Source organism: Hyperolius riggenbachi, chromosome 7 (assembly GCF_040937935.1).
Source record: "Hyperolius riggenbachi isolate aHypRig1 chromosome 7, aHypRig1.pri, whole genome shotgun sequence".
NCBI lineage: Eukaryota > Metazoa > Chordata > Amphibia > Anura > Hyperoliidae > Hyperolius > Hyperolius riggenbachi.
In genome coordinates this window covers 289,470,489-289,496,545 of record NC_090652.1, presented here as the reverse complement: position 1 = coordinate 289,496,545, position 26,057 = coordinate 289,470,489, and the positions used below count along the sequence as shown (strand labels likewise).

At 47.4% G+C, this 26,057-nt stretch overlaps 2 protein-coding genes and 1 long non-coding RNA gene across 8 annotated transcripts in view; 1 reads left to right on the top strand and 2 right to left on the bottom strand.

Moving 5' to 3' along the window:
- DARS1 (aspartyl-tRNA synthetase 1) overlaps positions 1 to 6,927 on the bottom strand; it is a 152,643-nt gene extending 145,716 nt beyond the window's left edge. Inside the window, exon 1 of the mRNA XM_068245891.1 lies at positions 6,823 to 6,927. Within this exon, the coding sequence (XP_068101992.1) occupies positions 6,823 to 6,845 (23 nt within the window). The 5' untranslated portion in view covers positions 6,846 to 6,927. The remainder of the gene's footprint in view (positions 1 to 6,822) is intronic.
- The window catches only part of LOC137525097 (histamine N-methyltransferase A-like), a 345,938-nt gene continuing 326,724 nt past the window's right edge, over positions 6,844 to 26,057 (top strand). For 4 of the 6 annotated variants that reach the window (XM_068245905.1, XM_068245907.1, XM_068245904.1 and 1 more), the window contains exons 1-2: positions 6,844 to 7,031; positions 16,974 to 17,036. The gene's annotated coding sequence lies outside the window, so the exon portion shown is untranslated. Of the gene's footprint in view, positions 7,032 to 16,935; positions 17,037 to 17,649; positions 17,672 to 26,057 lie in introns of those variants that run through there. The other 2 variants (XM_068245906.1, XM_068245915.1) reach the window with 2 other exon arrangements.
- LOC137525099 (uncharacterized) lies at positions 20,571 to 24,416 on the bottom strand. The gene is made up of 2 exons (XR_011022861.1): positions 24,271 to 24,416; positions 20,571 to 21,108 (listed from the first exon to the last, which is right to left on the bottom strand). It is a non-coding gene; the product is annotated as an uncharacterized lncRNA (long non-coding RNA).

Genomic DNA, 26,057 nt, shown 5'->3' with positions numbered 1-26,057 from the left:
TAAGCAGGATGACAGCTGGCCAGTTTGACAGATCCAGTCCACACTATTGTGAATGACTACCGCCTCCATCTATAGACTGAGGTTGAAAGCCCCAAATTACTCTAGAGATCTTAAGCAGCCCAGGAATGTCACACTAGGAAGTCAGTTAGGGGCAAGTGACTCAGATGGCTGAATCTGCCATTACTGTCCCCAATGAGCACTGCAAGGCAGGTGGGAAGGGGGGGGGTTACACCAGTGATGAGTAAGATGACATATGTGACTGTCAATCACCTGCTGACACTTACACGCTGGCATCACTGTCCAGTGTCACCACCAGCAGCAGAGGTCACATCCCAGACTTGCATTTGGATTTATACAACTATACTATTAATTAATAAATGCAGGGTAAATGCTGGAAATAAGGAGAACCAGAATCAAAGGGACTTTTCTTTACAGGGTTCTTCTGTATCACCGTCCAAAGCGCAACACCCACAATGCATAATTTAATTGCAGTGAGAACATGAGAATAGCATAGCAGCTCGGGGTGATCAGGAACCACTAGGAAAGTATAGGGGACTAAAAGAGACCAAATAGCCCTCCTACTAAAAAGCCAGCACTCAGTGTAGTTTGCCTTGCTAGTTTATAAATGTTACACAGTCACATCAACCCAACATGCAGAGATGCAGATAGCTTGTTTCAGACTGTATGCCCTCATCAGTGCATGGCGTCGGGATGGGAACTTGATCCCATTGGGCGACATCCCTGCGGGGATAAGGCGTGTGCGCATGTGTGACGTCACATGGCAGGCAGGGGAGCGATGCAAACAATGAGATTGACGTTGCTGCGGGTAAGTAGATCTGCCGGGGTTGGTGGTCAAAGGCTGCTGTACACATGCCTGAGGCAGTTGTTATCGGCCACCTCAACCGACTTAATACAGGCTTGTGTACGGGCCTTAAAGGACAACTGAAGTGAGAGGGATATGGAGGCTGCCATATGTATTTCCTTTTAAGCAATACCAGTTACCTGTCAGTCCTGCTGATCCTCTGCCTCTAATACATTTAGCCATTGCCCCTGAACAAGCATGCAGCAGATCAGGTTCTGACAAGATTAGCTGTATGCTTGTTTCTGGTGTGTGATTCAGACACTACTGCAGCCAAATAGACCAGCAGGACTGCCAGGCAACTGGTATTGTTTAAAAAAAAAAAAATATTCTTCTCACTTCAGTTGTCCTTTGAGACATTTTTCTGAGAGAACTGCAGGAAACTGAAACTTAATTGGCTTTCATAAACGATAGAACCCTTTCACAATCCTGCTAGCGGTTCCCTTCCTGCAGACACAGGACTGGCCTGTATGATGCAATCTCCATCACGCAGCTGAAATCTCTACACCCAGCCAAAGGCTACAGATCCTGCCTGTTACAGAGAAGATGGACGGTTACTCCAGTGAGCCTAGATCGCAAGATTATTACTGCAATATGATTCTTACATTTTGCTGTAAACACAAAGGGCTCATTCACACTAGGGGTGTTTTTGGTCTTTTAAAATCACCCACAAAACGCTTGTGCAATGATTCTCTATGAGAAGGTTCATATCAGCGCAGTTCGTGCGGTGTGTTCAGCAAAGAGCTGTCCCATTTTTGGGGTGATTATGCCTCAATGGAAGGTATAGGAAAACCAACGCTCATGAAATCGCTTTGTGCAGCAATTGCGGTTGCCTTTTTAAGAATAAATACATTGTATTTATTGTTTTCCGAGCCAAAGAGTTCACTTTCTGACTTGCGTCAGGGAGTGAATTACAAAACCGCTCATGCAAAGCGCTTTTACCAGAGACGCAGCGCGCAGTGGAGCACCAGGAGAGGGGAACAAAAATTCGCCTCACAAAACTCTTGCGTTTGCGATTACAATTTTACATGTGAACGAGGCCAAACAGCAGACTCCAGGCTGGCTCTGGCAAAGCCACCGCAAAGCAGTTCCAGCCACACATCCTGCTACTTCACATACAAACCTGCAACTGACATACTGCCAGCCTTAAACAGCATAATCTCCCAACAACGAAAAATTCTCCCAACATGCTTAACAGTTTGGAGCTACCAAATCACTCATTAAAGTGGACCTGAACTCTTGCTCAGGACAGAAGGAAAACACAAATAAATGCACCCTGTATATATTTAGAGAGAAGAGCCTGTCTAATTCCCCCTCATCTGTGTCTAATCACAAATGGAATTTGATCTCTGAGCTGTTTCAGCTGGCTGCCTCAGCAGAGCAGCTACTTTGTAAACACAGAATGTTAACCCTATGTCTGCTTCCATGAAAGCAGGAAATAGACACATTGCAGACTTATTGCAGGATTTGTATCAGCTGTAACAAACATGTTTTTTCCATAAAGGTTATTGTGCTGTTGCATATCTTTTACAGCAGGGAGGAAGTTCAGATCTGCTTTAACCACTTCCACACCATGAAATTTTATGCTGATCTGTGCAGCGTGGGCTCTCCAGCCCACAGCACAGATCAGCTAGCAGCCAGGGCGATCAGACTTCCCCCCTTTTTTCCCCACCAGGGGGATGTCCTGCTGGGGGGGTCTGATCGCCGCCGGCTGCTTGCGCTTGCGCGGGGGGGGGGCTCTTCAAAGCCCCCCTCCGCAGCGCTTCCTGGCCTCCTTCCCCTTCCCTCCCTCCCCTTGTGAGCGGCGCAAGACGGATTTCCGTCCTGCGCCTGATGGGATAGGCTTTAGCCTATCAGATGCCGGTGATCCCCGGCCAATCAGAGGCCGGGGATCGCCGACCTCCTCTACGGCGCTGCTGCGCAGCAGCGCCGTATACATGTAAACACCGGGGAAGATCTTCCCCGTGTGTTTACATTTACCCTGCGAGCCGCCGATCGGCTCGCAGGGTGTTCACGGAGACACGCTCCGTGAGCTGACATGGAACGGCCGCTCTGGTATACACTTCTGGATTCAGGGGCGTGTATATACGCTCCGAGAATCCGGAAGTGGTTAAACAATGTAATCTTTAGGATGTGGGAAAATTTCTCCCAACATGCTGAACAGTTTGGAGCTAGCAAATCGCTGATTAACTCAGGCCTCTGTCAGCGGGAGGCTGCAGGCGGTGAATCTACCACCTGTCCGCTGCTCCTGTGCATTGGCCGTGTCGTTTGCCAGCACTCGACACAAGCAGCGGAGAAGCGGCCACCGCACTAAGTGACATCTGAGCATAATCAGACCCAACATAATGCAGGTTATGGCTGCAAGGTAGTGATGCATCAAACACAGACATGCGTGAAGTTACAACTGTTGCCATTTGCCTCCATTAAATTGCTGCCAGGTTAAATGTCCCCCACAAGCGTGCAATTCAACTGTTCTTCTGAAAGAGGATACGCAGCTGAAAAAAGCCTTGAAGTAAGGCTAATTAAAAGCAGAATTCCCTATCAGGTTTGTGCTACTACGCAGGTGCAGATAGCTCATGCATGCGCAGTAGCACGGACCCGCTTGGGATTCATTGGAAAAAGCCCGGGCTCTGGAGTCGAATCATGAAGTACAAGAGTCATCCAACTCCTGACTCCTCAGTTTATGAAACAACTGACTCCAGGTACCCAAAATTGATGTGACTCCGCAGTTCTTGCAGGGCAGTAGTGGGTACAAGAATTATCCAACTCCGACGTTTATGAAACCACCAACTCTGACTCCGGGTACCCCAAAATTGCTCTGACTCCGACTTCACAGCCCCGGAGAGAGCTGAGCCCGATAGGGTTCGTGCTACTGCACATGTGTGAGCCGTGGACAAGGGCTTGTCGATAGCATTTCAGGGGGCGCATCGCTGGAATGGCCTAGAGGAGGATGGAAGAAGCCTCTGCATTAGGAGTACCCCTTTAGGGCACTTATTCCCCTAAATATGGTGGCATTTTCTGCACCTGGCTGAAAGTGAAGATAGTTACTGTGATTCCACTCCACCCACTGTCACTCGATGCCCAGGAGAACTACATATTGAAAGGGATTTTGCATTGTCAGTGGGGTTTTAACAGCAGGATCAGAACTCGATCACTCAGGCAACAGTCAAGCCGAATTCTGCACAGGCTAGCAACGGTTGGTCTGCGGTTGGCTGAGACGATTGGCTAGTCTGATCTTTCGTAGGTGCATGGTGGGCGGGGGCACCATACACACACTAGTTTTAAAAACGCATTACCTTGGGGTACTTTGCAGCGACGAGATTTACTGCAATTTATTGCAGCGAGATTTCTCATAGACTTAAAGTGAACCTAAAGTCAAGTAAAAAAAATCGGATTAACTCACCTGGGGCTTCTCTCAGCCCCCTGCAGCCGAAACAATCACTCACGTTCCCATGCCTGTCGGCCGGTGATGGCCAAACCGGAAGTGTTCGCCGGCGGGTCCTGGACCATCGGAGCGGGGCTGCGAGGGTACCTATCGGCTGCAGGGGGCTGAGGGAAGCCCCAGGTGAGTTAATCTCATTTTTTTTACTTGCCTTTAGGCTGCTTACACACTAAGACGTTACAGGCGCACGTTAGTGCAGCCTGTAACGCTCCCCAACGCACAGCAATGTAACACAAGTGGGCTGTTCACACAGCTCACGTTGCGTTACATGTAACGCTGCACGTTCTCCGGAAAGTGCAGCATGCTACGGCGTTAGAGCGGCTCAAGCCGCGTCAGACTGTCTGCACATGCGCAGTCATGTTGGGGAGGAGCGGAGAGCGGCCGGGCACATGGCTAATTAATATTCACTGCACGTTGTGACGTGCAGTGTTTACTTCCTGGTGCGGCCGCTCTGTGCGGTGATTGGCCGGCGGGACCACGTGATGCCGCATGCGTCCAAGAGTACGCATCACGGACGCCAGAGTGAGCTGCACAACGCGGCTCACTCTGACGTCCACAACGAAGAGCACCAGGCGTCGCGTTAGGTGCACGATATGCGACCTTAACGTGGCACCTAACGCAACGTCTTAGTGTGCAAGTAGCCTTGGGTTCACTTTAAGGTGGCCACACACCATACAATTTTTTAAAATATCTGTTCAATTTAAGAATTGCAATCAATTCTTTTGACTGATTGTAGCATTTCAAAAATATGACCAATGTACCACACACCTATGTTCAATTTTTTCCCCAATTATGATAAAAATGATTGGAAACTGAGAAAATTGCTAGGGTGTGTATATTAATAAATTGGCAATTTCCACACACCATACAACTTTTAGAAAAATTTCTGGCATTCCGGATCGATAAAAATCGAAGAAAACTGGAAATCCGACCAGATTTTTCAGTCGAATGAAAAAAAAAAAAAGCTTTCGATTTTTTTCGGGAGATCCGATTACTTTTATCGATTTGCCATAAAATCAGATCATTTTATTGTATCGTGTGTGGCCACCTTTCACTAGGCTAGGTCCAAAAAAAGGTTAGGGAAAAGTCTCTAATGGGACAGCAATAAAATCCTGAGGTCTGGGGAAGCTCTGCCTCACTGTCTGTCCAGGTAACAGGAAGTCTCCTCACTGGCTGTGCAGACAGCAATAAAGTCCTGGGGTCTGGGGAAGCTCTGCCTCACTGTCTGTCCAGGTAACAGGAAGTCTCCTCACTGGCTGTGCAGACAGCAATAAAGTCCTGGGGTCTGGGGAAGCTCTGCCTCACTGTCTGTCCAGGTAACAGGAAGTCTCTTCACTGGCTGTGCAAACAGCAATAAAATCCTGGGGTCTGGGGAAGCTCTGCCTCACTGTCTGTCCAGGTAACAGGAAGTCTCCTCACTGGCTGTGCAGACAACAATAAATTCCTGGCCTCTGGGGAAGCTCTGCCTGTCTGTCCAGGTTACATAAAGTCCCCCCCACTGGCTATGCAGACAGCAATAAAATCCTGGGGTCTGGGGAAGCTGTCTGTCTGTCTGTCCAGGTAACAGGAAGTCTCACTGGCTATGCAGACAGCAATACAATCCTGGCCTCTGGAGAAGCTCTGCCTGTCTGTCCAGGTAACAGGAAGTCTCACTAGCTATGCAGACAGCAATAAAATCCTGGGTGCTGGGGAAGCTCTGCCTGTCTGTCCAGGTAACAGGAAGTCTCCTCACTGGCTATGCAGACAGCAATAAGGTCCTACACTCTGAGGAAGCTCTGTCTGTCCAGGTAACAGGAAGTCTCCTCACTGGCTATGCAGACAGCAATAAAATCATGGCCTCTGGGGAAACTCTGATTGGCTGTCCAGGTAACAGGAAGTCCCCTCACTGGCTGTGCAGACAACAATAAAATCCTGGCCTCTGGAGAAGCTCTGCCTGTCTGTCCAGGTAACAGGAAGTCTCACTAGCTATGCAGACAGCAATAAAATCCTGGGTGCTGGGGAAGCTCTGCCTGTCTGTCCAGGTAACAGGAAGTCTCCTCACTGGCTATGCAGACAGCAATAAAATACTGGGGTCTGGGGAAGCTCTGCCTGTCTGTCCAGGTAACAGGAAGTCTCCTCACTGGCTATGCAGACAGCAATAAAATCCTGGCCCCTGGGGAAGCTCTGCCTGTCTGTTCAGGTAACAGGAAGTCTCACTGGCTATGCAGACAGCAATAAAATCCTGGGTGCTGGGGAAGCTCTGCCTGTCTGTCCAGGTTACAGGAAGTCTCACTGGCTATGCAGACAACAATAAAATCCTGGGTGCTGGGGAAGCTCTGCCTGTCTGCCCAGGTAATAGGAAGTGTCCCCACTGGCTATGTAGACAGCAATCCTGATAGTAAAGGTGACGTCACAGGGTGCTGCTAGCCGGTGACACTCCAGATTGACAGCTGCTGAGAGTTCGGAACTACAAGTCCCAGCGCGCCCTCGGCCCCACACACTCAGGAAGTGCACCCCCTGCAGGGTCCCGGTCATCCCTTACCTCGGGTTCTCCTCCTTGGTCATGCTGCTGATGACTCCCCGACTCTACCGGCTCCTTCCTTCTAGCAACGTGACCTAACCGGAAAGGGGGAAGGAATTCCTTGGTGCATATACAGCGTGTACCTCGTGTGCAACAGCTCGACTTCCGGCCACAAAAATTGACACGCACCCCGAGTTCCGCTCAAAGATGAGTTTCTCAGAGGAGAGGAGGTGAGGGGAGTGGGGGAGTGAGAGCAGGTCTGCTGCTATTACTGTAACTATACAACATTCGTTTTAGCTGACTTCAATTTCATGTCACCTAAAATCAGCTTGGTGTTGAGAAATGTAAGGAATATTGTACTATTATGATTTATTATTATTAGGCTTCTATATTCTGCTAATACATTCCACAGCACTTTGCATAGTACATAGTCATGTCGCTAAGGCTGGGATCACACTTAGGGATGTCGTTCGAATGGTTCGTGAACCGTTCGCCGGCGAACCCCTCACCCTGCATTACTTCCAGGTTGCTATGACCGGTAGTAATACGGCTGCGATGGGCCGGCGGTGCGCGTCCTTGATCGCCTGCCTATTGCCGGGCACTTTCTGCGCATGTGCGTGACGCCATGAGTGACGTCACGCTCATGCGGAGAGAGTGCCCAGCAACGGGCGTGCAATCAAAGACGCGCACCGCCGGCCTAGTGCAACCGTACTACTACGGGTCATGCGACCCGGAAGTAGTGCAGGCACATAGAGATTCGCTGGCAAACTGTTCGCTCGCATCTCTAGTTCACACTGGCTTTAAAGGAGAACTGTAGTGAGAGGTATATGGAAGCTGCCATATTTATTTCCTTTTAAACTATACCAGTTGCCTGGGAACCCTACTGATCTATTTGGCTGAAGTAGTGGCTGAGTCAAACCAGAAATCAGAAAGAATCAGAAAAACTTTATTTCGCCAAGCATGACTGGGTCACGGCTGGAATTGTTTTTGGCACAATACATACATCAAGCTCAGAGAGAAGATAGAGACATAGATAGCAGCGAGCCGTAGGCACAAGATAGCATCATATTTAGTTGCATTCCACTATGCATTGCTCTGTACATTGCATTGCACTATACTGCCCCGCAGCTCGTCGGGGCTTGCATTGATGGAAGTATGTGGAGGGAGTTAAGGAGGCTGACCGCCGAGGGGAAGAAAGAGTTCCGATGTCTCGTGGTCTTTGTGGAGATGGCCCGAAGCCTCTGGCCCAATGGCAGCAGGCTGAAGTAGCGGTGGCCTGGGTGAGAGGGATCATTTGCAATCCTCAGAGTTCTGGATTTCAGTCTGTTGTTGTGTAGCAGGTCAAGAGAGGGGAGGGGGCAGCCAACGATCCTCTCCGCTGACCTGATGACCCTCTGAAGTTTGTCCTCGTTACTGGCAGGGCTGTGGAGTCGGAGTCGGGGCAATTTTGGGCACTCGGAGTTGGAGTCGGAGTCGTGGTTTCAGAAACTGAGGAGTCGGAGTCGGGAGTCGGAGTCACATGATTTTTGTACAAAAACCACAGCCATGTTAAGTATTAGACTAAGGAGTCGGAGTCTGAGCAATTTTGGGTACCCGGAGTTGGAGTCGGAGTCGTGGTTTTAGAAACTGAGGAGTCGGAGTTAGAGTCGGAAGATTTTTGTACCGACTCCACAGCCCTGGTTACTGGCGGTGGCCCCAGCATACCAGACCAAGATGGAGGAGCAGAGGATTGACTTGATGGTGGCGGTGTAGAAGCTGGTTAGGATTTCTTGAGTCATGCCAAACTTTCTCAGTTGGCGGAGGAAGAAGAGTCTCTGCTGGGCTTTCCGTTGGGTGGCAGTGATGTTGGGCTTCCAGCTGAGATCACTGGAGAACCAGAAACAAGCATGTAGCTAATCTTGTCATGTCTGTGAAAATTGTCAGAAAAAAACTGATCTGCTGCATGCTTGTTCAGGGTCTATAGTGAATGGTCGTGTGTCATAGTGATCTATCGCTGGTGATGGGGTTTTATGGGGGGGGGGGGGGGGCAGGGATAAATTGAATGAGGTATGTATGATTATATATATATATATATATATATATATATATATATATATATATATCTACACACACACACACAGTGGCTTGCAAAAGTATTGTAATATTCCACATTTTGTCACATTACTGCCACAAACATGAATCGATTTTATTGGAATTCCACGCGAAAGACCAATACAAAGTGGTGTACATGTGAGAAGTGGAACGAAAATCATACATGATTCCAAACATTTTTTACAAATAACTGCAAAGTGGGGTGTGCGTAAATATTCTTTTTTTTTTTTTGCTGAAATTACAGCTGCCAGTCTTTTAGGGTATGTCTCTACCAGCTTTGGAAATCTAGAGACTGAAATACTTGGCCATTCTTCTTTGCAAAAGACCTCCAGCTCAGTCAGATTAGATGGACAGCGTTTGTGAAGAGCAGTTTCAGATCTTGCCACAGGTTTTCGATTGGATTTAGATCTGGACTTTGACTGGGCCATTCTAACACATGGATATGTTTTAAACCATTCCATTGTTGCCCTGGCTTTATGTTTAGGGTCGTTGTCCTGCTGGAAGGTGAACCTCCGCCCCAGTCTCAAGTCTTTTGCAGACTCCAAGAGGTTTTCTTCCAAGATTGCCCTGTATTTGGCTCCATCCATCTTCCCATCAACTCTGACCAGCTTCCCTGTCCCTACTGAAGAGAAGCACCTCCAAAGCATGAGACTGTCACCACCTTATTTGACAGTGGGGATGGTGTGTTCAGAGTGACGTGCAGTGTTAGTTTTCTGCCACACATATCGTTTTGCATATTGGCCAAAAAGTTCTGTTTTGGTCTCATCTGACCAGAGCATCTTCTTCCACATGTTTGCTGTGTCCCCCACATGGCTTGTGGCAAACTGCAAACGGGACTTCTTATGCTTTCTGTTAACAATGCCTTTCTTCTTGCCACTCTTCCATAAAGGCCAATTTTGTGCAGTGCACGAATAATAGTTGTCCTATGGACAGAGTCTCCCACCTGAGCTGTAGATCTCTGCAGCTCGTCCAGAGTCAACATGGGCCTCTTGACTGTATTTCTGATCAGCGCTCTCCTTGTCCGGCCTGTGAGTTTAGGTGGATGGCCTTGTCTTGGTAGGTTTACAGTTGTGCCATACTCCTTCCATTTCTGAATGATCGCTTGAACAGTGCTCCGTGGGATGTTCAAGGCTGTGGAAATTTTTCTGTAGCCTAAGCCTGCTTTAAATTTCTCAATAACTTGATCCCTGACCTGTCTGGTGTGTTCTTTGGACTTCACGGTGTTGTTGCTCCCAATATTCTCTTAGACAACCTCTGAGGCCCTCACAGAGCAGCTGTATTTGTACTGACATTAGATTACACACAGGTGCACTCTATTTAGTCATTAGCACTCATCAGGCAATGTCTATGGGCAACTGACTGCACTCAGACCAAAGGGGGCTGAATAATTACGCACACCCCACTTATTCATCAGTTATTCATTTGTAAAAAATGTTTGGAATCATGTATGATTTTCGTTCCACTTCTCACGTGTACACCACTTTGTGTTGGTCTTTCGTAGAATTTCAATAAAATTGATTCATGTTTGTGGCAGTAATATGACAAAATGTGGAAAACTTCAAAGGGGCCGAATAATTTTGCAACCCACTATATATATATATATATATATATATATATATAGATAGATAGATATAGATCTCATACCTCACAACTTTTTGATATAGGAAAGAGGGACACTTAAGCCACACCCTCAGCACACCTCTAGTCACACATACCATAAAGATTTCGTAAGAAAAATATGTTGTTTTATAATTCAAACCACACTGGTTCTTTCTACAGCAGAATCCCGGTTAACCAGAACTCAGACATCCGGCAGTCTGAACTAACCGGACTGCCTGGCGGGGTGAATGCGGGGCGTTCCTACTGCAGCTTGCGGAATATTGGGCAACCGTAGGAACTTATGGATGCTCTGGGCCCGTCTTCTCCTGTCCTGTAGCTCCCAGAAGCTTTGCGGTGTCCTCTTACGGCTCCCCGGCGTGTCACCTGACCTGCACCGGGTCACGTGACGCATTGGAGCAGCGCTTGGAGGACGTTGTAAAGCCTCTGGGAGCTACAAGAGAGAAGAAGACGGGCCAGGAGCATTCATAAGCCGATACCGCTGTGCAATACTCAGCGTTGAATAAACGGACAGGGGGGGGGGGTAATGTTATATTTAACGGCAGTTGCTTGACTTCTCAAGCAACCGGCAAGCACACATATCCAGCAAAAGGCAATCCCCGCCTGTGCCGGATAAATGAGACTCTACTATAGCCTGGTTTATTTTTCTTCATATTGACATATGAATATAATAAATATATCAATTTAAACTGGGAATAAAGTTTAGAGTTAATTAAACACATTTTTCAGTAAAAAAAAAACAACATATATTTACATCGATCTGTACATCAGACCTGAAAGAGGGACAAATGAGGTAGAAAGAGGGACAGAGGGATTGGGTTGCCAAAGAGGGACTGTCCTTCCAGAAAAAACACAGTTGGGAGTTGCCGTATACAGGGAGTGCAGAATTATTAGGCAAGTTGTATTTTTGAGCAATAATTTTATTATTGAACAACAACCATGTTCTCAATGAACCCAAAAAACGCATTAATATCAAAGTTGAATATTTTTGAAAGTAGTTTTTAGTTTGTTTTTAGTTTTAGCCATTTTAGGGGGATATCTGTGTGTGCAGGTGACTATTACTGTACATAATTATTAGGCAACTTAACAAAAAACAAATATATACCCATTTCAATTATTTATTTTTACCAGTGAAACCAATATAACATCTCAACATTCACAAATATACATTTCTGACATTCAAAAACAAAAACAAATCAGTGACCAATAGAGCCACCTTTCTTTGCAAGGACACTCAAAAGCCTGCCATCCATGGATTCTGTCAGTGTTTTGATCTGTTCACCATCAACATTGCGTGCAGCAGCAACCACAGCCTCCCAGACACTGTTCAGAGAGGTGTACTGTTTTCCCTCCTTGTAAATCTCACATTTTATGATGGACCACAGGTTCTCAATGGGGTTCAGAGCTGGTGAACAAGGAGGCCATGTCATTAGCTTTTCTTCTTTTATACCCTTTCTTGCCAGCCACGCTGTGGAGTACTTGGACGCGTGTGAGCGAGCATTGTCCTGCATGAAAATCATGTTTTTCTTGAAGGATGCAGACTTCTTCCTGTACCACTGCTTGAAGAAGGTGTCTTCCAGAAACTAGCAGTAGGACTGGGAGTTGAGCTTGACTTTATCCTCAACCCGAAAAGGCCCCACAAGCTCATCTTTGATGATACCAGCCCAAACCAGTACTCCACCTCCACCTTGCTGGTGTCTGAGTCGGAGTGGAGCTCTCTGCCCTTTACCAATCCAGCCACGGGCCCATCCATCTGGCCCATCAAGACTCACTCTCATTTCATCAGTCCATAAAACCTTAGAAAAATCAGTCTTTAGATATTTCTTGGCCCAGTCTTGACGTTTCAGCTTGTGTGTCTTGTTCAGTGGTGGTCGTCTTTCAGCCTTTCTTACCTTGGCCATGTCTCTGAGTATTGCACACCTTGTGCTTTTGGGCACTCCAGTGATGTTGCAGCTCTGAAATATGGCCAAACTGGTGGCAAGTGGCATCTTGGCAGCTGCACGCTTGACATTTCTCAGTTCATGGGCAGTTATTGTGCGCCTTAGTTTTTCCACACGTTTCTTGCGACCCTGTTGACTATTTTGAATGAAACGCTTGATTGTTCGATGATCACGCTTCAGAAGCCTTGCAATTTTAGGAGTGCTGCATCCCTCTGCAAGATATCTCACTATTTTTGACTTTTCTGAGCCTGTCAAGTCCTTCTTTTGACCTATTTTGCCAAAGGAATAGAAGTTGCCTAATAATTATGCACACCTGATATAGGGCGTTGATGTCATTAGACCACACCCCTTCTCATTACAGAGATGCACATCACCTAATATGCTTAATTGGTAGTAGGCTTCCGAGCCTATACAGCTTGGAGTAAGACAACATGCATAAAGAGGATGATGTGGTCAAAATACTCATTTGCCTAATAATTATGCACTCCCTGTATATCAGCATCTCCAGGGGTGGGGCCTCCAAAGTTTGCTTCAGGCAGCACAAAGTCTGGATCCGCCCCTCGCTCTGTCCCCGTTGTTCAAGCTACGCCCCCATTGAATAGGTTGAATATCTCTTCAACACTCCTTTGGCAGCACTTGTGTCCTAAGTTCTCCTAAAGACAAGTGCATCCGTACTGTGCACACGCATACACCATAGAGATTTGTGCCCAGTTTCAAAAGCACTCGGGGAACCTTCAGAAGTCTGCCAAGGAGTACCGACGACACTGCCGATCGCGTAACATCTTCTGTCAGTCTCACAGGTGCCACAGTTCAAATTGCCCATGGCAGTGTCACTTGTTACCGGCCACTGCAATGCATTATGGGAGATGTAGTCCTTCAGTGTCAGTACATCTCTCAGCCAAGAGGTCTACTCTCACTGAAGGACTACATCTAGCAGTACACAGCTACCGGTACGCTTTGCGTTCTTCACACTGCAGCAGATGCGGGCCTGGTTGGAGAAGAGGACGAGGTGCATATAGATGGGGCGCTAGGGAGCAGCCCCCTGAAGAAAAGTAATGCCCCCCCCCCCACTCCCACGTCCCACACTATTTACAAACCTTTCTTAGGAGGAGGTTTATTTTATATATTATGGTAAATCTCTACTAGGTTGCCTTTGGAGTTTACCTGAACAAAAAAAAGTCCCCAAATAGGAGTGAAGCCTCTGGAATAATCTAAAGGTGGCCACTAATGATCCAATTTTTGTGAAAAATCATTTGAACGATGAGATAATTCTGATCGGAAGAAAAATCGTACACTACACCATCAACGAACCAATCCTTGCTTCCTATCTATCACAACCAACAAGAAAATCAAAATTTTGGTTTGACCAAAATCAAATCGGACGACTATTTTTACAATCGTTCATAATAGATTGTGCCCATCAATGGAGATTATTTACAACCAATCCAATCTGAATTTCTGATCGTTCGATTGATTTTTCGCTAGAAATTGGACCGTTAGTGGCCACCTTAAAGGCTTCTCCCATTCCCCTCACTTCCACCGATTCATTGCTGGGTCCCCTGGAACCCAATGGACAAGGGCATTGTCAAGTGGTGCACATGGCCGACCTCCTGTCTGTGAACAAGCACCTGTGCAGTAGCAAAGAGCTGATCGGGCTCAGCTTTTTCCTGTGTAGTGTTGATAGGCTTGTTCATGGACGGGAGTGCGGCCGCAAACTTACAGACACGGTCCTAGCACTGGCTCATTGGTCTCGAGCAGGATGTGGTAAGCCTCTGGAGGATCTGGTGGGAAGGTGACTTGGGGACCTGATGGGTGGGAGGGTGACTTTGCATGCTTATGGGTGGGTGGCTCTGGATGCTGCTTAGGGTGACTCTGGATGCTGATGGGTGTGGGTGTTGATGGATGGGAGGGTGACTCGGGGTGCTACTGGGTGGGAGGGTGACTCGGGTGCTACTGGGTGGGAGGGTGACTCGGGGTGCTACTGGGTCGGAGGGTGACTCGGGGTGCTGCTGGGTGGGAGGGTGACTTGGGGTGCTGCTGGGTGGGAGAGTGACTTGGGGTGCTGCTGGGTGGGAGGGTGACTTGGGGTGCTGATGGGAGGGAGGGTGACTTGGGGTGCTGATGGGTGGGAGAGTGACTCTAGGTGCTGGTGGGTGGGAGGGTGAATCAGGGTGCTGCTGATGGGTTGGTGATTCTGGGCACTGCTGGGTGGGAGGGTGGCTCTGGGTGCTGCTGGGTGGGAGGGTGACTGGGTGCTGATGGGTGGGTGACTCTGGGTGCTGCTGGGTGGGAGAGTGAATTAGGGTGCTGAAGGGTGGGGTGGGAGGGTGAATCGGTGCTGCTGGGTGTGACGATGAATCAGGGTGCTGAAGGGTGGGGTGGGAGGGTGAATCAGGGTGCTGAAGGGTGGGGTGGGAGGGTGAATCGGTGCTGCTTGGTGTGACGATGAATCAGGGAGCTGAAGAGTGGGGTGGGAAGGTGAATCAGGGAGCTGAAGGGTGGGGTGGGAAGGTGAATCAGGGTGCTGGAGGATGGGATGGGAGGTTGAATCAGGGTGCTGGAGGGTGGGATGGGAGGGTGAATCAGGGTGCTGGAGGGTGGGATGGGAGGGTGAATCAGATGTGCTGGAGGGTGGGGTGGGAGGGTGAATCAGGGTGCTGGAGGGTGGGGTGGGAGGGTGAATCAGGGTGCTGGAGGGTGGCACCCTTCGCTCTACCTCTTCTCCATTCCTTCTCCTGGCTGGATTGGGTGCCGCGTGTGACGATGACGTCTCTGACATCTCCGCACATAGGCAGGCAGCCTGCTGGGAATGGTGCTGCAGCTGTGTATGCGGCATTGGCTTAGGGGGCAAATTGCCAGAGGGGGCAGATCGCAGGTGGGGCATGCTGACCACACAGAGTCCTGCGGCCGGGATGTCCTGTGGCTAACACGGGACGTTTCCCGGGACAAATTGCAACCCGGGACAGGCGACCCCGAATCCAGGGTGTGTCCCAGGTAAAGCAGGACATCTGGTCAGGGTATTTAAAGGGGAACTGAAGAGAGAGGTATATGGAGGCTGCCATGTTTATTTCCTTTTAAGCAATACCAATTGCCTGACAGCCCTGCTGATCCTCTGCCTCTAATACTATTAGCCATAGCCCCTGAACAAGCATGCAGCAGATCAGGTGTTTCAGACTTTAAAGAGAATCTGTATTGTTAAAATCGCACAAAAGTAAACATACCAGTGCGTTAGGGGACATCTCCTATTACCCTCTGTCACAATTTCGCCGCTCCTCGCCGCATTAAAAGTGGTTAAAAACAGTTTTAAAAAGTTTGTTTATAAACAAACAAAATGGCCACCAAAACAGGAAGTAGGTTGATGTACAGTATGTCCACACATAGAAAATACATCCATACACAAGCAGGCTATATACACCATTCCTTTTGAATCTCAAGAGATCATTTGTGTGTTTCTTTCCCCTGCATCTCTCATGCACTGAAGTTTCAGGCTGCTCTTTTCTTCCTGCAAACAGCTTTGCCCTTGTCTGAATTTCCTCAGTATGTGAAAGCCCAGCCAGCTCAGAGGATGATTTATCCAGCTTGTAAAAGATAAGAGAGAAGAGAGAAGTTGCCCTAATCTAAATTATACACAGGCAGTGTGCATAGAGGGGCCTGGAAGGGGGAGTTCATAGCAGAACCACAACACTGAAGAACTTGGCAGCCTTCCAGACACAGGCAGACAAGTCTGACAGGGGAAAGATACATTGATTTATTACAGAGACAGTGATAGTAGAAAGTGCTGCAGTAAGCCAGAACACATTAGAATAGCTTTTGGAACTTGTAGGATGATAAAAAACAGGATGCAATTTTTGTTACGGAGTCTCTTTAAAGTCAGATCCGACAAGACTAGCTGCATGCTTGTTTCTGGTGTTATTCAGATACTACTGCTGAGAAATAGACCAGCAGGGCTGCCAGGCAACTGGTATTGATTAAAAGGAAATAAATATGGCAGCCTCCGTATACCTCTTACTTCAGTTCCCCTTTAAAATTTTCATGTGTAAAAAGACACTAAATGTGGCAAGTGGAATCAAGTCTACGGTGACATGAATAATAGTTCACCTCCATGCGTTTACAGCACGTATAAATGTAAATGATCATCACAATAATGAATTATAACACAGAGGTTCCTCTCCAAGTGGCAACAGGCTGCTGTTTCGGACGTGTCCATCTTCAGGCCGAGAGTACAGCTGGTGATCAGCTTGGACTCCTGGTCTGAAGACAAAGAAATTCCATGAGACTCGATGGAAAATCACATGCATATGCATTTTGTGAAAACACATGCGTATGAAAGAAGAATGCAACACATACAGAGTGTGAAAAGGCCCTTAGGGTGTATTACTAATAACTGTATGCTTGCGTAATTCCCAACTTTCAAAGATGAGAAACCGCTAACGTATTTTGGCAAACGGCACGTCATGATCACACCTCCGTGACTTCTCCGCACGTGACTCATTCATGAGCGAAATATGTATTTTTATTTTTCAGATCAGACTGATCCATTCTTGCATTGCTGATCGTCCTTTCCGATGGCATTTGGAGAGAAGCAAGGTAATTAAAAGAAGAGTAAAGCTGAAAAAAAAAAATGACGTTATGCGTAGAGCGCTCCCGGCCGTGGTCGCGCACTGTAAGACGCGCGCAGCCGGGCCAGTGCAGGCGCAGTGATGCCCGACCCAGGTGACCGTAAGAGGGTTCCGGGAGGGCATTTAGAGGCAGCGGAGGGGCAGAATGGAGAACTGGGGGAGCGGTGAGCATCAGGACAGCTCACAATACATACCTGCTTCCCCCATTTCTTATTGATTTTGGCTCTGGTATCCTTTAAAGGGAACATGAGATAAGAAAGAAAAACATCATGGATTCCTGGGGCTTCCTCCAGCCCCCTCCGGCCTGATCGCTCCCTCTGCATTGTCCTCTGCCTTATGGATCTTCCGTAAGGGCTCCCTGTATCTTCTGCAGTCGAGGCTTACTAAGCGTGCGCCCACCCTACCATGCTCCCGTCACCGGGAGCTCTTTGCGCTTGCGCAGTAGTACTGAAGTAGCAGAACTCTCCTGGCCGCGGGAGCAGCCACACTGCGCATGCGCTGACTGGCCGAAGATACCAGGAGCCCTTACAGAAGATCCAGGAGCTGGAAGGCGGCACCCAGGGAGCGATCAGGCCAGAGGTGGCTGGAGGAAGTCCCAGGAATGTATGATTTTTTTCCTTGCTATTTCAGATACAATTTAAGGGATTTAAGAACTCCGGAACATGAAGTGGTTAATATACATGCTGACTGTTCTCAGAAAGCATAGAAACATTTCAATTGCTTCTGAAGAAATCGCCACACTTCTGTGCAATTTGATATGATGACAGTTTGATGATTTTCCATTAAACCAAACTGGTTTTCCAGAACCAAACTGAGTACAATATTTAAAGGCAAAGTTCCGAGGCAAAGTTAAAAATCTATTTTTTACTCACCTGGGGCTTCTTCCAGCCCCCCGTCTCAGTCCCTAGCCGCAGCTCTGGTGGTCCTCGGTGTCCCTGTTGACCGCCCACGGAGATGGCAACCTACCGGTGGGGTTGGCTCTTCTGCGCCTGCATGGGCACTCATGCTCGCACGTCCACCTCATCTGGTGCATATTGCGCCTGTGCAGTAGTTATGTGCAGGCGCAGTACGCCCCAGATGACGTGGAAGCATGGGCACTCATCTTGCGTGTACTGCCTGCACTGCGTGTGGCCAGTATACCAGACAGCAATAAAACCCAAAGAAAGTTCTGACTTCTTAGCACACTGTAAACAATTACAATCTATATTATTTTCCCGCCTATAGCCATGCAGTATGGTAGTGCAGGCACCAGCACACCTGCCATATTACAGGGGGCGCCATCCTATACATTACAGAGGCCCCTGGGGACTTATCAGCCTGCGGTTACCACTCCGTGGGCCTGTAAAGGTTTGACAAATATCACCATTTATAAGAAGCGGAATCCTCCATCAAAGCCTAGTGTGACATTCACGTAACAGAACCCTCCTCATCCCAAAGCCCCTCCGATTATCAGAAGATTTTACCATCAGGCTTGCACCCATCTGAAAAAGTCATTAACATTCCAGCAGCAGATGGGGAAAGCTGGGAGAGGTGTGCGAGGGTGCCGATTATCAATGGACTCAGCTTCTCAGGGCCATTGTGGAAGCCTGCAGATTCCAATGGATTACTGAGACAGCAGCTACTGGAGGGGAAGACATGATTCACTGCACATGCACTGTATTTTATAGAACACATGCTGTGACCCCACAGCCATCATTCATTCTACAGGACTCCAGCACTACTTTGAAGTTGTTTTTAGGAGATGATGGTGTGATGGAAACATTTTCCTTCTCTGTGAAGTCACTGCTCATCACTTATGGGGGAATGGGGTCACATTGGCCCCAAAAGTGGCGGTATTCTGAAATATGAAGCCTCTTGCCGTGTACATGAAATATGGGCGCCAGGGAAAATCGGACATAGGGAACTGCCAATAGAAGAATATCGGAACATTAACAGATATTTAACCCCTAGCCGACCGCTCCACGGCGATTGGCGTGAATGGCTGCGGGCGGGCGGGGATTGCAGGGGAGCGCGCGCATCTCCGCATGAATGATGGAGCTCCGCTCCTCCTTCAGTCTCCCAGCAGCGATCGCCACTTAGAGACTGTTAGACGGCGAAACCGCCATCTATTAACATTGTACAGCGCTGCGATCTACAACAGCGGTGCCACACAGCTGTCCCCCCTGGCAGGCAGGCAGAAAAGTGAGTTGAAACCTATGACAGTCGATCACGCTGATCGGCTGGCTGGTGAGGGAGGGAGGGATATAACATAAATAAAAATATAGTGAAATTTATTTAAAAAAAAAAACCAAATAAATATTTATAAAAAAGAAACAAACAGCTGGGGAGCAATCAGACCCCACCAACAGAGAGCTCTGTTGGTGGGGAGAAAAAGGGGGCGTGAAATCACTTGTGTGCTGACATGTGCGGCCCTGCAGTGAGCCCTTAAAGCTGCAGTGGCCCAATTAGGGAAAAATGGCCTGGTCACTTGGGGGGTTTAACACCGTGGTCCTCAAGTGGTTAAATCTTACCAATATTATACTATAGCTAAACCTAACCATGCTCTCACACAGAACCCTTCATCCTGACATGTAACCCTTAATTGTCCACCCCTACCGCACAAACCCCCTTCCTGATGCCAAACCCTTAACCCAACCCCCCCCCCCCCCCCCCCCACCGCCCAAACCCCTTTCTGATGCTTAACCCACCCCCACCCCCTCTTTGCCCTGCACAAACCCCCTTCCTGATGCCAAACCCATAACCTCCCCCCCCCCCACTTCCCCGCCGCCCAAACCCCTTTCTGATGCTTAACCTACCCCCACCCCCCCTTCGCCTTGCACAAACCCCCTTTCTAATGCCCAACCCATAACCACCACCCTCCTTTCCCCCCACAGAAAGAAAAGTCCTAAAAAATACGTTAAATATTAGGGGCCCGGTCCACGCAGAACATCCCCCTCTGTCCCCCCAACAAAAAATGCTAAAAATCGGGCACAGCCTGGTGCCCGGATCACACAGAAAAAAGCCCTGCCAAAAAAACATCCTTTGTTTGCGTCGTGTTACCCTTTCTGCATGCATGGAAAGTGTATGGAGCCCAGTATACTAACTGCACTGCGTCGTGCCGAAAGCTTCTGCTTCCCCCCGACCTACCACAAAGTCAACAGCACGTTTCCATGCAACTTCTGCTACAATTTAGTGGCGGAATGCATTGAAGGCAACGCAAGTCAACGCAGACATTAAAAATTAGTTGCCGACATGGATGCGGTGCGCATGCGTGGAACGACAGGGAAGCCGGCAATCCCAGTGACATATTTCCTGTCCAGCAGGGAGTACATCACAGGGCGAAGAGCATGCAGGGGGCAATCGAGTGGCGTGCTGGGCGGGGGGGGGGGGGTGTCGGGGCAGCTCTAAGCGTATGACCCGGTCGGTGCACTCTGCTACAATGATTCTCGTTTGTAGTCCATCGCAAAGCAACGCTTTCCTCATGTATACAAACGGCCTGAATGAAGTGACAATGATGAAGCAATCGGTTGTATTTTCTGTGTATTTTTTGCTTTAAAGATTTGATGATAATTCTCTGTCTTTGTTTGACAGATAGCACAACCTTTAGAGCTCAGTAGTAGCAGTGGAGTATTCAAAAGCTCATACAGATCTTTATTGCCTTTTGTTGTGAGGCGTTTTCCCTCCAATTCCTCCAGCAGCTGAGCACTGCGCTGTGAGAATCTGTGGAGCTCGTCCCAAGCGTTTACTCCGTTTGTTCACAGGTTAGTTTGGGGGCGCCATTTACATTTGTGTGTTGATGGTTCAAGCCGTGTTAAATTGGAGCTCAGCCCTTTGCCAAGTGCTTGTTTTGTGTCCAGCTTCTGCTTCCCTCCAAATCCAGCAACACAAACTCCAGCAGCTCTTCAAAACAACAATAACATCAAAGGTGTGGTGTTTGTCAGGAGGCTTCAGACAGGAGGCCCTCCTCTCTCCTCAGCTATGGAGGTTGTGGAGGGGGCTCTCTACACCGAAACCTCAGGCGAAAGCTTGTAAATCTCAGCTCTGCTTTCCCATCCAGGATTCTAAAAAAAAAAAATGTCAAATAGAACAAATTTCATTAAAGTGGATCCGAGATTAACTTTTACTCATTGCATAATTGTGTTCCTTACCTATTGTTTATAGGGTATTCCTCAAGCCAAATACTTTTTTGTTTTTGTTTTAATACTCTATCTAATTCCCTATAAACTAAAGAAGCCACGCCCACAGGTTTTCAGAGAGCCAAGGCACTTTCAGACAGTAGCAAGGGCTCATGGGAGCTCAGTCTTGGCAGGAGGAGGGGGAGGTATTACTAGCCAAAGATTTCAGAGGCAGAGGGGAGGAGGGGGATTAGGTTTTTTGCTCAAGATGCAGATAAGCTTGCTTCTGTGTAATGTTTACAAACAACATGGCTTCTGTCATTGTATCACAGAAATATTCAATCATATTCTATTAAAGCTGTTTGCAGCTAGATTTGCTGTGTAAACTATCTAAACTTTAGATAAGATATATAGACAAGTTACTTGTTATAGTTAGCTGTTCATCTCGGATAGCCTCTTTTACACTTGCTTTACAAATGTGTGTTGCATTACTCTGTTTTACCTCAGGGTAATGCAACAACAATGCAGGGCAATGAGGCCTAGCACTCTTGTTACGCCAGAAGTACCCGATAGTCCACAGAGCCGCAGCAAAGTCAATAGCACGTTACCGTCGGACTGAAATAAAGTCAGTGGTCGACCAAGAAAATGTAAACACATTGGCGGCAGTGGTGTGGCATGGATGCGCAAAACGACATGAATACGTCAGGGAAACCCGGGAATCCCACTGACGTACTTCCTGTCCAGCAGGAAGTACATCACTGGGCAAGGGGCGGCAAAGGGAGTGCTGAGGGGTGTGCAAGGAGCATGAGGGGGGTGATGCTATGTATATGATCCTGTCGGCGCACTCTGCCACAGGGTCATATGAATGACGTTTTGGTGCGAGGTAATGAGGGCGAAGCATTGCAACACAATGGCCAGGTGTGCAACCCACCTAAAATGTACCTGAGGTGGACCTCGGATAAGAAAACACATACTTACCAAAGAAGAGGGAAGCCTCTGGATCGTGAAGAGCAGGGGTCAGGAACATTTGTGGTTGAGAGAGCCATAAATGCCACATATTTTAAAATGTATTTCCCTGAGAGCCATACAATATGTTTCAAACTGAGAGCCATACATTATGTTTCAAAGTGCAGCAGAGGGCTCACGTCCCTGTTGCCATGGTGATGTGTATACAGTTGATCCGCCAGGCAGCGGAAGTGTTAGACACGTCTTCAGCTTCTCTTGGGTTTCAGCAACATCAGCAATTTCCCCCGAGAGCCAAACAGGAGAAATACAGACTAACAGCTTGTACAATTAGCTAGCTGACTTGGGGGTTGATTCACTTTGTAGGACGAGATCCCCACACTTTGGCCCAATAGCCAGGCAGCCTATTGGGCCAATCAAAGTGCCAGGATCTCCTTCTACAAAGTCACTGGACCTGACAGGGTCCTAAGTGGGACAATTGGAGCAGCTGTTCGTTTTGGGGGGAGCACAAGTAAGTTAGTAGTGCATGCCACAGCAATAGCGTGCCTACTTTGAAAATTTTATTTGCGCTTCTTGAGCAGTGTAGCTTAGTGTATCAACCCCTACTGATTTGTCTGTGAGCCAGATGAAGCCATCAAAAGAGCCACATCTGGCTCCCGAGCCATAGGTTCCCTACACCTGCTGTAGAGGGTCCCCTTGTCCTCCTCACTGGGATCCGGGCTGCGCTATTCTTCATGCACGAGCACAGCCACACCTGTGGAGTAGCACAAAGCTGCTTATGCACGAGTAGCCCCAGCCAACTGTGCAGGTGCACCTGTACTCCTGAGGAGGAGCTGCTTTAGGCCTCTTGCACACTGCAAGTGATTCCGATTCAGATTCCGCTTTTTAATCAGTTTTTACATCCGATTCAGATTCTGATTTGCAGTGTGCAGGGAGCAAACTGCAAATCGGAATCTGAATCGGATGTAAAAACTGATTAAAAAGCGGAATCTGAATCGGAATCACTTGCAGTGTGCAAGAGGCCTTAATCCTAAATGTGATCATCCTGAATAATTTACTGCATTCTTTTATATGCCACCATTACACATCATAGGTCAAAGACACAGCTCCCAACTGTTCCTCTTTCCTGGGCAGTCCCTCTTTCTTCCTCATTTGTCCCTCTTTCAGGACTGATGTACAGTTCTATGTAAATATATGTTTTGTAATTTTTTGTTTGTTTTTGTTTTTAATAAAAAAAAATGTATATAATTGTCTCTAAACCTTATCACATCCTTTAAATTGCTATATTTCTTATTTACAAATGTTAATATGAAGGAAAGTGAACCAGGAAAGAGAGGACCAGTGCGGTTTGAATTACAAAACATATTTTCTTATGAAATCTTTGTGGTGATTAGGGGTGTGATGGGGGCGTGGCTTAAGTGTCCCTCTTTCTTATTTCAAAAAGTTGGGAGGTATGCAAGGAGTAGATCCTTAATGCTACAAATCACAAAAATGTGAGGCTGGAGAAAGGGGTACATTGCCCCCCCACCCCGCATGACAGTAATGTAGTGTAGGTTGTTTGAAGTCACTCTTGACCATGACAGGAGGAAGAGAACCTGTGGCCCGTGTACAGTATTTCTAAGAGGCTTTTCAGTCGTTGCTAGAGCAGCTGGTGGAGTGGATCCATTGAGAGGCCTTGCATAGAAAACCGATAGGGCTGTATCGTATTCGGTCTCCTGGCGGTCAGCTTAATGGCCCCATTCTGCAATCCTGTTGGTTACGGTGGGACAGGCTTCCCCACCTCCTGACGGCCACACAATAGGGGAGCAGGAGGACTGAGGGCTCTCCAGGATGTGGAACAAGAACAACCTGTGTCAGGCCATTGTGCTCCGGCTCCGAGACACACAAAACGGTAAAAGCAAGAACTGATTACATGCAAGGGAAACGTGGATTCACCAGGAACGGCCGTGTCTTTCAAAGCCCACTCCAGGCTTATGTGAATAGCTCAGGAAGTATAATGACCAAGTGCTGTGTTGTGTTAAAGGACCACTATTGTGAAAAATTGTAACATTTAAAATACATGTAAACAGGTACAAATAAGAAGAACGTTTCTTCCAGAGTAAAATGAGCCATAAATTACTTTTCTCCTATGTTGCTGTCACTTACAGTAGGTGGTAGAAATCTGACAGAACCGGCAGGTTTTGGGCTAGTCTATCTCTCCATAGGGGATTCTCAGCAAGGCTTTTATTCTTTATGAAGATACTCCTTGAAAAGGATTTATATAGAGATGCTGACCAGCTTCCCTGCTCGCTGCACACTTTTTTTTGGCAGTTGGACAGAGCAACTGCCATTCACTAAGTGCTTTTGAAAATAAAGAAAACCCAGAGAACACCCCCCCCCCCCATGAGGAGATGGGCTAGTCCAAACCCTGTTTGTTCTGTCAGATTTCTACTACCCACTGTAAGGGCTGGTGCACACCGAGCGGCTTTTTGGGCGTTTTCAGATCCGCTTGCGGCTGCGGATCTGCTTGGTCAATGTATCTCAATGGGGTGGTGCACACCAGAGCGGCAGGCGTTTTGCAGAAACGAAAAATGCCTGGGTGAGGCATTTTTTTGGATTGCGGATGCGTTTCTGCCTCAATGTTAAGTATAGGAAAAACGCAAACCGCTCTGAAAAACGCCTGTTCAGAGCGGTTTTGCAGGCGTTTTTGTTACAGAAGCTGTTCAGTAACAGCTTTACTGTAACAATATATGAAATCTACTATACTGAAAACCGCAGCAGCAATCCGCAAAACGCTAGCAAAACGCCTCATAAAAAAAAGCGTTTAAAAATCTGCTAGCATTTTGCGGATCTGCTTGCGGTTTTTGGTGTGCACCAGCCCTTAGTGACAGCAACATAGGAGAAAAGTAATTTATGACTCATTTTACTCTGGAAGAAATGAACGTATTTCTATGCGCCTACATGTATTTTACATTCTTTCACAATACTGGTCCTTTAAGCCTGGTATACACCTTCAGTTTTGATTGCCCAGTTTTACCACCTCTGTGTAGTATAAGAGCTAACAGATTTTAAATACTATGAACAGATTGCGTAGGTAATATTACTGTACATGGGGGTGGTAAAATTGGTCAGTGATTGGCCAATCAAAATCACATGTGTGTACCAGGCTTTAGACAAGACTTGCCCTAGTCTTTGGTTTCTGCCTGGAGGTGAAGGGCTGAGACAGGATCTGCATAGGCTCTACAGGTCTTTTTCCTTAAAACTGATAGCGGGGACTGCCGTTTCACTATGATCTGATGTGACCCAGATAAAGGTGCAATTTTTAGCGAACGATCTTATTTTTTATGAAATCATTCAGATCAAAAGAAAATATTGTTTTTAATCGATGCACAGCATTATATAATCCAACTTGGGATTACTTCTAGACCAGTTACATCTGGTTTACAGATCCGCAAGATCGAAAAAAACGCGAAAAAAAGCAATCTACTTCCTGTTCTCAGCATAGGTCACTAATGGACTGTAGGCTCAAACAGGTACGTTCTCCTGAACAGTGATGATCGAAAAGGCAATATTCTTTTTTGCATTAATTTTCCCGAAAATAATGTTAAATTCGATTTTCCAGTGAAAATGCCATTGAAAATAAGTTTAGTTATTTTCTGGGGTTTTTGTGAATTCTTGCGGTAAAAATATCGATTTTTTTTTGTGTTTTCACAGTGAAGATATTGTTTTTCTGTGTTTTTTCGCTTTTTACTGTGAAAATAACAATCAGATGACTGAACAGCCGTCAGTACGATCGCATAGTGGTGTCTGCCGTCATTTGCGCAAACGCTGCTTTTGATCCCAATTTTCACTGTCGTCTGACCAGCACCTAGCCCATTCTGGAAGCAACATTCCAGACATTCCAGAATCGTTAACTGCCACACTTCCATGTGTGTGTGCCCCCCCCCCCCCCT